Below are 11,576 nucleotides of genomic sequence, written 5' to 3' on the forward strand. Positions count from 1 at the left end.
AAATAAAAGAAAAATTAGTTCATATCATAATGACAAATAATTGCATACAAGTGGAAAAAAGTAAAAAACAAAAAAATATATAGACATAAATATTAATATATAAAAATGAGGAACATAAGAATAAGACATACATGTACATACACTTAAAAAATTGTTATTGTGAAAATAAGTTCTAAATATAAAAAAATAAAAAAAGCTACAATAATTCATCCTACATATTTAGTTAACAAGTATTTAAGAAATAATAAGTTACATTCTCATTGCCATTTTCACTATTTCATCATATTATATATTTCGCTTTATAAAGATAAAAATATAGAATCAAAAAATCAAGCAGCGACAAAAAACATCTTTTTCGTTTTTCATATTTATCTTTATAAAGGAATATTTAAACTCCTAAAAAAAAAAAAAAAAAAAAAAAATTTCCTAAAATAGTTAATTTACAATCTTGATCAGTGCGTCATTTATGCTGCAATAATTTTTTCTTTATAAAGGATTATAATAATAACTGAATAAAATTAACGTATTCCATTTATAAATTAATAAAAAATATATACTTACAGTTGTCGAATTTGCACTTTATTAGGACAATTTTTATGTATAAAGATCTAACAAAGGTGTATTCATTTTTTTAGACGTTTACATATGTGATGAGATATTCCTTTATTATTTTTTTTTATTTTATGTTTGTTAAATATGATACAGTTGTCTATAACTGTTTATGCACGTGTTTTTAATATTTTTTTTTTTTTCATTTTTCTTGTGTTTATTGGATATTCTATTAAATTTTAAAAAAAATTTTAAGAATAACATGTTAACTGCTCTTATCACTTTCGTTCTCGCTTCCTGTCTCTCCTCCACTCTCGCTTTTGTCCTCACTTTCACTTTCGCTTTCGTTCTCTGTTTCTTCCTCACTTATATCTTCCTTCTCGCTTTCGTCTACTTTTTCTTTTTCATCTCCATCTTGAACTGAGTCATCTGTACTGGACTTACGTCTGTCTTTGTCACTTTCCTCTTCTTTATCTGTCTTATCACTTTTTCTCTCTTTAACAGCATTGTCGTATCGATTACTTTCATCTTTTTCAACCTTCTTACCACGAGTATTATCATCTTCGTAATTTACACTTCCACCACTTCCACTTCCTCGTTCGCTTTTTCCACTCTTGCTTTCATTACTGTCGTTATCGTCACTGCTGCTTTCATCACTATCACTTTTACTGCTATCACTTTTACCGCTATCAATTTTACCACTGTCGTTTTCATCATCTTCATCACTTACGTTCTCATTTTCACTTTTGTCTTCACACTCCTTTGCATAAATCTCATTATCTTCTTTATTATCAACACTTTTTTGAATATTTTCTTTTTGTTTTATTTTAATTGAACTTTTATTTATATCCTTCACATTCACATCCTTCGTAGAAGTTTTATTATTTACATAATATGTATTATTGTTAATTATAGTCATTTCGGTTTCGTCTTTTATATCATTTTCTTTTTGATTTATAGTATTATTTTCTTCAAATTTATTTATATCCTTTTCTGCCATTATACTATATTTATCTTCTACTGATGAGCCTGTCACTTCATGAATGCTTTTCTTTAATTTATTTTTTTGACAATTTAATTCAATTGAATGTTTTTCATTAGTATGACTAATTTCTGCGCCAGCTATATTTCTTATGGACGTATTTCTTTTACAGGGATTTTCACTATTCTTATTATTCTTATTATTATTATTATTATTATCATTTTTATTATCATTTTTATTATCATTTTTATTATCATCCTTTTTTATTGTACTCTCATGAAGAGAGTTATAAAGTGTGTCTAATTTATTATCAGCATAGTACCTCTTTAAGCTATTCTTTACGTGATTATAAAAATCATCATATTCTAATAAGCATTCCATAACTTTATTTACTAGTATGATATATTCTAAATTCTTTTTACTTATTTTGTCTTTCAAGATAAGAAAATTTTCTTCTGTTTCTTTTAAAATACCTTCTTTTCCCCCTTGCTTTTTCCTCACGTCTACTTCATCTATCTCAATTTCCTTCACTCCATTCGTTTCTTCCTCTACATCTACCTCTTTCTCTACATCTACCTCTTTCTCTTCATCTACCTCTTTCTCTTCATCTACCTCTTTCTCTTCATCTACCTCTTTCTCTTCATCTACCTCTTTCTCTTCATCTATCTCGTTCTCTTCATCTACTTCTACTTCATTTTCTTCTTCTGTCTCTTCTATGAGGTCGTCGATCTTATCATCACCAGCACCCTCTGCTTCTTCTATAACATTTTTCTCCTCTTCCTTTATCACTTCTATATCTGCATTATCTTTTTCAATTATTTCATCATCACCTTCCATTTCTTCTTCCTCTTCTTCACCAACTTCTTTAATCTCTATCACTTCTTCTTCCACTTCGTCCTCTTCTTCCACTTCTTCTTCTTCTTCCACTTCGTCCTCTTCTTCCACTTCTTCTTCTTCGTCCACTTCGTCCTCTTCTTCCACTTCTTCTTCTTCGTCCACTTCGTCCTCTTCTTCCACTTCTTCTTCTTCGTCCACTTCGTCCTCTTCTTCCACTTCTTCTTCTTCGTCCACTTCGTCCTCTTCTTCCACTTCTTCTTCTTCTTCCACTTCGTCCTCTTCTTCCACTTCTTCTTCTTCCTCTTCTGCACCATCCTCTGCTTCCTCTTCCTCTTCTGCACCTTCCTCTTCTGCACCATCCTCTGCTTCCTCTTCCCCTTCTGCACCTTCCTCTTCTTCTCCCTCTTCTTCTTCTTCCTCTTCTGCACCTTCCTCTTCTTCTCCCTCTTCTTCTTCTTCTTCCTCTTCTGCACCTTCCTCTTCTTCTTCTTCCCCTTCTTCTTCTTCCCCTTCTTGTTCCATTTGTTCTTCCTGACCATCCCCAGAACTATCGGAAGAACAGTAAATTTTCTTTTTCCTAATTTTACCAGCTACCCCGCTCATTTTGCTTTTGGCGTACATATTTTGCATTAAATTAAAAGGAATGTTTTGCCTTTTAGTTTTATCGAAATCGATTGTTTTATGTATATCATATTTCCTATAAATTTCACTCTGCAGATGACCTTTTCTTTTTTTCAAGTGTTTCTTATCTACACTTGTATAATTAATTTCCTTACCCCTTTTTTCTTGTATGTCTTTTAATTTGGTATTTTCTTTTTTAGAATATATGAAATCATCTAACTTTTTATTAACAATATACTTTTTTGCAGGTGTTACTTTTTTCGATGATTGTTCCTTTTTTTTTTTGTCTCTTAAAAAAATAGTTTTCAAAATATTTGTTGCGTCTACATATTTATATTCATTTTTAAATATAAACTTTTTTACGTTATTTGCTATTACTGTTTCTTCTTCATCTTTTTTTTTTTTATCGTACTTTTTCATTATTTAAAATAGTGAATTAATAAAGCAAAGGAAAAGCACTATTAGTAATTCCTTGAAGAGTATCATAATAAGGATGCCAAAAAAAAAAAAAAAAATTACCGATACGTCAAATTAGCTAAGTAGATTTTTTAAAAATAATTAAATAAAATTTTCAAAAAATTAATATCTAGTATAACAAATTTTGAACATAAAAAAATTCGGGAGATGTTTTTTTGGTAAAACAACAAAAAAAAAAAAAAAAAAATATGAAGAAATAGGTGTAAATAAGGAAAATTATCAATAAGAGTTTACACTATACGACTCTATATTAACCAAACACAAATAAATAAATATTAGAGAATATATATACAAACATATATATATACATATATATACGTATATATTTATATATATTCACACAATTTATGTGGATATTCACACAATTTATGTGGAAAAAAAAAAAAAAGACGAGACAGTAATACGCACATAACTCCAACAAAGCTAAAATGAACACCTAATTATCTATATACCATAAATGCACACATTACGAGAAGAAAAAACTATTTTATTATATCATATATTGCTTTCTTAACATATTCTACTTTCTCTTCTACTCTTTGAGGTACTAACTGTTTATATAAAAGTAGGACTTTAAAATTTAATTTTTTAAATAACTTATATCTTTGTAAAAAATATGGAATAACAATTAATGTCCCATCAAAAGTATTTTTCATAGATATACATTCTATTATCAAATTTAAATCTTTTATAAAAATTGGAATAGTATAATTATACATTTTTATTTCACTTATTTGACAGTTAAGTTCATACAAAATATCTATGACTTCATTTATGAAAACATAGTCTAAGTTTCGATTATGTCTTACTATTGAATTTTGAAAGGATTGCAAAAAGTTCAAACAAGAATTATCTAAATATTTTTTATCAATCCATGAACATAAATCATGATTATATATCAATTGTATCTCTTTTATATAATATATATAATTTAAAAAGTTCTTACTTTGATTATCATATAATAACAAATTATGGGACAAGTCATTTATAAAATTGTTTAAAATAAAAATTATCTTCTTATCAGCATTTTCTTTAGGTATCTTTATTCTTAACAAATTCAAAAATAAATTATAAATATTATCCTCTTTTCTGTTATTATTAAATGTTAATAGTTTGAGTCTTTTTATTAATCTATATAAATCTTCTTTTTTTAATATGATACTAAAAAAATATGTGCAATACAAAATGTTTGTTATTTCATGTGAGTTATATGAACTAAGATTATGGAAAATATATTTATATATCAACTTTAGCTTTTCACAATCTCTATTTCTATTATTTTTTAATAACATCAGACTATTATATATTTTTTTATTATATGTGTCTTCAAGATTACTACCATTCAAATGACAACCCAAGGCAATTCTCTTTCTATGTACTTTTCCCATGTTATTCGCATTTGCTCCAAGCCAATTATTACCACCACAATTTTTATTTAATTCATTGCATATACTTCCTGAGAAATGCACATTTCTTATGTGGAATAAAACACTGTGCTTTTTTTTTTTTGAATGAACATGTTCATACGTTCTATTGTTCTTTAAGCCGACAAATGTGCGTTCATTATTATGCACCAATCTGATGTGTATCTTTTACAAGGGGCAAGAAAAAAAAAACAAAGCAAAATTTTATTAAAGAAAAAATATAGGAAACATTATAAGGCAGATAAAACAAAATTATTTATGCATAAATATCACAATTAAAAGAAAGAGAGATGAAAAATACATTTGTATATGTAAAAATGTTTTTTCTATATTTTTTTTGATATTTTATTTACATAAAAAAAAAAAAAAACTTACTATATTGAACAAACTTAAAAATTTATTTTTGCAAAAAAATCCTTTATAACTTGTGTTCATATTTGTATCTTTTAAATAAACCTCGATGAAGAAAAAATTGCCTGGACCAGAAGAACCAAAGGTAACATAATTAGCAAAATTTTAAACATATGTTATCTGAACTCTACATTTTTGATATTAATTGAAACGTTCTTCTAGTTAATTTCACTTTTTTTTGACGAATTTTTTTTTTTTTTTGTATTTTTTTAGCAGTTTCTCCTATTTTTTAACAACTATAATTTCTATTTTTCCTATATTTTCTTTTCTTTTTATTCCTTTTCTTTTTTTTTTTTTTTTATTTTGAGCTTTAATCTTAACTTTTATTTTTTTTTGTGCACATGCTACAAAACGTTAAGGCTACATCAATTTACATTTTCATTCCTTTTATTCTCATATCTTTTTTCACGTATGTGTATATATTCTCTTTACGTGTATTACAAAAAAAAAAAAAAAAAAAAAAATTCTGTAAATTGTGCGTGTTTCCTTTTGTTTTTGCAAATATTAGAATTAATTTATTATGCGCAAGGCATTTGATAATGTAAAGGTAAATTTTTTACTATTTATAGAATAATATTATACGCATAAACATGTACATGTAATACATATATATGTATATATACCTGATATATCATATCTTTATGGCAAAAAAAATGAACCATTTTTATGTTCCTCTTTTGCTTTTCCTTTTGTGTAAAATATATTTAACTAAAGGAGTAAATTTAAATAGGGAAAGAATATCATCATTTTTAAATTACAAATTAAATCTTATTAATATAAAGAAACGTCAAAGTTCTTTATTCTGTTATAAAAAAAGGGTGAAAGCTAAAGAACTGAGGAAGCTGACTACTGAGGAGCTTGAGAAAGTAAAGATTTTATCTATTCATACATTATTTTGCAAAGCAGTCGAAGAAGCCTTATTTTTTATAGTTACACATTCGCATATACATTTACATACGCGTATATATGTAAATACATATATATATATATATATGTGCATCACTGTAAAATTCAATAAAAGTTCAACATATAAATACACATTTTATATATACCTTATCACATCATAAACGCAATAAAACTTATGTTTATGTAGGAAATAATTAAGTGCAGGTTGGATATACAAAAGTTCCAGCATCAGGGATTTTACGATATACATAATTTTAAAATACAATATGAAAAGAACGCTAAAAGAAAATTAGCGCAGTTACTAACAATTTACTATGAGAGATACCTAGATAACAACATAAGAATAAAAAGTTAATTTTTTTTGAAAAAAATATTTTAATTATAAAAAAACAAAGAAACAAAAATCCGAATTTCATCCTTGGAAATATGTCAATTAAAATAAATTAAACAAATTTGTGTTAAAAGTTAATAAGGAATATCAAAAATTCATTTTTATTAATAAAAGTGTACTTTCTTCAAGTATTCCACGTGCGCATAAGCACATACATATATATATATATATATATACATATTTTATGTATTTATACAAATTACTGACTTATATGCGTATAGAGTAGCTACCGCCAATGTAACGTTCAATCCTGTTTAAATTTTTTTTTTTTTTTTGTAGATATTATGAATTTGAATATTTAATTTGTATTACATAGTTGTTTTTCTGTATACTTTTAAATAAAAAAATGTTCCAACTTTTAATTTTTTTTTTTTTATTTTTTCTTAAAAATGTAATAAAAAATTATAATTTTACATTATTTTTGAAGAAACAGCAACATATATTTTTTCCCACTTTTTTAAAAACATATAAAAAATATCATGTATACAATACTACTTTTTCATGATCCACAATTTGTAAATTTTTCGTTATTATAAATTAAGTTGTACTAATATCTTATAAGAATTGTTATATATTTACATCACTAATTTTTGGCAGAACATTTCTTTATTCGTTTTTATCTGTATTCGCATTTGTTAATTTAACCAGTGAAGAATGTACGAACTTGTATCTGTATGTGGTATAAGAACAATATTATGGCTACGTTTGTCACAATAATGATATGTCAATGAACACCTTTTTCCGATTTACCATTTTTAAAGTATTTTCAAACTTAAAGAAAAAATAAAAGAACATAAAAAATGAAGAATTCATTGAAAAATATTAAATTGAAATTAAAGAATAAAACCAAAAAAGGGAATTTTGTGTCGTTTTATGACAGAATAAAAGAAATTAATGAAAAGGAAAAATTACAGACATATAATTTATTAAACGACAGTAACTACGGTGATTACTTAAAGCCCCACAAAAAAAGTAACGAGTTAAATGATAATGATGGTAGGAAAAAAACTGTACATTGACTCAGTGTATATATATATATATACATGTGAGCATCACAATTAATCAATTAATTTGATATATAACTTCCCACCAAGCACGTGTGCCCCTGTGGTTGATTCGTTAAAAAATTCATGTATACATATTTATATTTATGTGTTTGCATATGTATATGTCTATATCTCATGGGAATGGCTGTACATACCGACTGCATGCATGTTTGCACATATAAATGAGTGATATATTGTTCATTTATGACTTTTTTTTCCCCATATTCCTTTTGATAGATTTGAAGAAAACGAATTTTTATGCAGCCCTACAGGAATATCCAAAAATTTGTTGCAATAGTGATTTTAGAAAATGCTGTAGAGAATTAGCACCGTATGCAAAAAACTTAATGTTAATTATATTAAACAAAGACAAGATATTTGGTAATATTTTAAAATATATTGAAAATAGCAAGATTAAGAACGATGAGAAATATTTCTATAAATTACTGGTTATTTTAATCAAAGATCTAAAGGACGAAAGTAAAAAGTATACGGAAGAAATATTAAAAATTTTATATGTTAAAATAAATTTTAACAATTTGGATTTGTTAGAAGAAATATTTAGTAGTTATGCAAATATATTTCGTATTATGAATAAAAGTATTATAAAGAATGTTGATAAGTACATAAAGATATCCTTACCATTATTATGTCATCGTAATAACATAATAAAAATTTTTATTGCTGATAGTTTTTCATATCTGTTAAGAAAATTATCGTTACATGATCTAATATTATGTTTTCATAAATTATATTCTTACTTCAATTATATAAAAAAAAATAAATTAAGGGATTATTCAGAAACACTAAGTCTACTAATGTTGGAATCTTTAAAGGTCGATAACAGCAAATTATCTACGAAAACTTTGCCATTTTTGAAATATATAATTTATTCAATTTTTTTAAAAGAAACATATTATTGCAAAGAAACTGGTTTTAGTTATGATCCACTTATAAATATTAATGATATGAATTATCTAGAAAAAGCAACTGCTTCTTTTTTTATTGATATATATAATTTCACAAAAAAAGAAACACTCGAATGTGTAGAAATCTTTTTAACTTTTATTTTAAAAAAGTATTCCTCCATATATAATAAATGCTACAACGACATTTTATTTTGTTCTAAAAAATGGGATGTTTCAAAGTTGGTAGAGGAAGAAAATGAACGAATTTTTGATGCTAACAATAGGCGACCCTTTATAACAGGAGCAAATGAAGTTAGCAATATAGTGTGTTCAAGTAACTGTGGTCAGATTGATAAGTACAACAATATAAGTCCCTTAGCAAAGGAAGAAGCAGAGAATGGTTTATATAAAAGTGATAAAGAGAATGGAAATAAAAATGGTATAAATAAAGAGGAAAATATTTCCAATAAGCAGGAGGAGGAAATTTGTATGAAAAACATCTTCTACAAATCAACCAATTTTTTTCTAAAAAAAATATTATATATATGGATAGAAAAAAATAATGAGAGGAAAAATATCATAATTGAAACTACTCTCCATGAGCTGAGTAAATATGTACAAAATTTAAATAATATAAAATTAAATCCTTGGAGTTTTTTTTATATATGGAATATATATGATCACATATTTTTTTTATTAAATCATGATTCTATTCGTAATCAAGATATTAGTAACATATATGTCTATTTTGTCAATAATTTAATGAATATTTTGAATACAGAGGAGGAACATATCAAGAACGGAAAGGACCACTTTAGTAATTATTTATTACGCTTTTTTATCCTTAAAATAGATGAACTTTTAACTAAAAATAGTTCAAACCATGACTATTTTTACTTTAACAGTTTTTTAAAATACATATTTATGAGAATAATAAAATATTCGAAACATGTCAATAGTTTATACTTCTTTGAAAAAATATCCCACACAAATATATCGTCTTCCCTTTTGGATAAGTACATCTCAGATGGAAGTGAAAGCCTATGGAACGAAATATGCTCAGTTAACTTTAGCGATTTATATATAGCAAAAATATTTATCATACATGATATTATAAAGAATTTGATAAAAAAAGAAAAGGAAAATGCTATCGTTAAAAATAAAAAAGGAAATAGAGTTCTGCAGGAGGAGCACTGCTATATGGAAATTCTGCACAATAGTAACATTCATAATATGGATAATCCTGGGACCTATCAAAAAAATGGTAATAGTACTAATAGTAATAACATGTGTGTTAACTGTAGTGACGGTAGCACCAGTGATGGTAATAACTACTGTATCCGTGGTAAGGGTTGTAATGGAAGTGGCATCTCCCTAATGAACTGTCGCAATTGTACCGAAGTGCAAGTACATGTTGCACTCGCAGATTTATGTTTATTAATTTTTGACAAAATAAAAAAGTTGCATGTAATCTTAAAATGCATTAATGAATATGTAAGTGAGGACAATAAAAAAATAGGAGTAAATTCAAGGGAAAATCAAAAAAAAGTTGTCTCTTACGTGAAATCAGTATTACTACTTTTATTTGCCTATATTAATTTGTTGTTAGAAATGGTGGTCACTAATAAAGTTCTGTTATTATTCTATAAAAAAAAAAATAAAGAAGGAGAGGGAGAGGTGGAACCTGCTTCAGTACTTTACAGCCTATGTGATATTTTAGTCATTCTAAAATATAGCAATTTTGCGCAGAACGAATGTAAGGAAAATACATTTTTGGATACTAATATATATATAAATAGTATTATACTTGATATTAACATTATCATAACCATCCTGTTAAAAAGTACTTATAATAATACAATAAATGAAAATATGATTACAAAAAATAATAGATGTTTATTAAATTTTTTAAGTAAATGGAAACAACAGGATATATATTGTGCTAACTATTTGTCTAAAATTAAAGCTATAATAACAAATTTAAATGAGTTGAACTATTTTAAAAATAAAATAGATGATGTAATTCTATATTTAAAGGTTTTTAAAAAACTTCTATTATTTTATGATACAAGAAACAGAAAAGAACTCTTAGAAGTAATTAAATTTTTAATAGGAATATATATTGAGTTGAAAGCTAACAGAAAAAGTCATGGTGTAGAAAGGAAGGATGATAATATCGTATTTTGGAGAAAAAATACACATTATGAAAAAGTGCTATTTGTTTTTGATTGTATGATATATTTAGAAAATGAAGAATATCTATTAACATATGAAAAAATATATGACTCCAAAATTATGGATGTAATAAATTATTTAACAAATTTAAAAAATTTGAATATTTTCAGTGAATATATATTAAAATTTTCTACAAAAATTTGTATTATAGAATTAATTATGCTATTAAATATTCCCCTAATAAGTATACCAAAATCGGTTATTAGTAATTTTAAAAATTTTTTGCGCTCATATACTGTTGAAAGAAAAATTAATGACAAAAATGATTATTATTGCCATTCGGAATATTATTTTTTTATAATAAATTTCTTATTTAAATTTAGTAAAAGTAAATTACATATGCTTGAAGGGAAAATAGGGAAAAAAAATCTTCAAAAGGATACATTACTAAATAATAATTTTAATGATAGAAATATTAATAAAGAGGAAAAACTCGTAGAACTGGTAAAATACAACATTGCAGAGGAGGAAGAAATTTCCAAGTGTCATAATTTAAAACACTTTATTTCGGTGAGCATTAAAGAATGTGAACAGAAATTTCAATGTTATTTATATAAAAGAAAAAATAAAGATGTAATACAAACTTCTTCACAAGAGGAACACTTTAATATAGAAATTTTTTTGAAAAACATTTTAACATCGCTTGATTTTTTGATAATTCCACAAATTAATAGTTTTAATAAACCTTTTAAAATAAAAATACTAGACATGTACGTATGGATTATTGGGTACATTAATATGAATTGTAGCTATTATATAAATGAGTTAAAGTATTATAATTTGATTGAC

General features: G+C 25.3%; 3 protein-coding genes across 3 annotated transcripts; 1 reads left to right on the forward strand and 2 right to left on the reverse strand.

The window, feature by feature from the left end:
• Positions 1–814: 814 nt before the first annotated feature.
• MKS88_004817 (uncharacterized protein) lies at positions 815–3,409 on the reverse strand (the record flags this gene model as incomplete). The annotated part of the gene is made up of 1 exon (XM_067218024.1): positions 815–3,409. The coding sequence occupies one exon, from the start codon at positions 3,407–3,409 to the stop codon at positions 815–817; it is 2,595 nt and encodes an 864-aa protein (XP_067071198.1).
• A 539-nt stretch (positions 3,410–3,948) lies between these two features.
• On the reverse strand, positions 3,949–5,414 carry MKS88_004818 (uncharacterized protein; the record flags this gene model as incomplete). The annotated part of the gene is made up of 2 exons (XM_067218025.1): positions 3,949–5,044; positions 5,347–5,414. The coding sequence occupies 2 exons, from the start codon at positions 5,412–5,414 to the stop codon at positions 3,949–3,951; spliced, it is 1,164 nt and encodes a 387-aa protein (XP_067071199.1).
• Positions 5,415–7,398: 1,984 nt separating this feature from the next.
• On the forward strand, positions 7,399–11,484 carry MKS88_004819 (uncharacterized protein; the record flags this gene model as incomplete). Its single annotated transcript, XM_067218026.1, has 3 exons — positions 7,399–7,594; positions 7,882–11,331; positions 11,462–11,484. The coding sequence occupies 3 exons, from the start codon at positions 7,399–7,401 to the stop codon at positions 11,482–11,484; spliced, it is 3,669 nt and encodes a 1,222-aa protein (XP_067071200.1).
• Positions 11,485–11,576: the final 92 nt, after the last annotated feature.

Source organism: Plasmodium brasilianum, chromosome 13 (assembly GCF_023973825.1).
Source record: "Plasmodium brasilianum strain Bolivian I chromosome 13, whole genome shotgun sequence".
NCBI classification, from domain to species: Eukaryota; Apicomplexa; class Aconoidasida; order Haemosporida; family Plasmodiidae; genus Plasmodium; species Plasmodium brasilianum.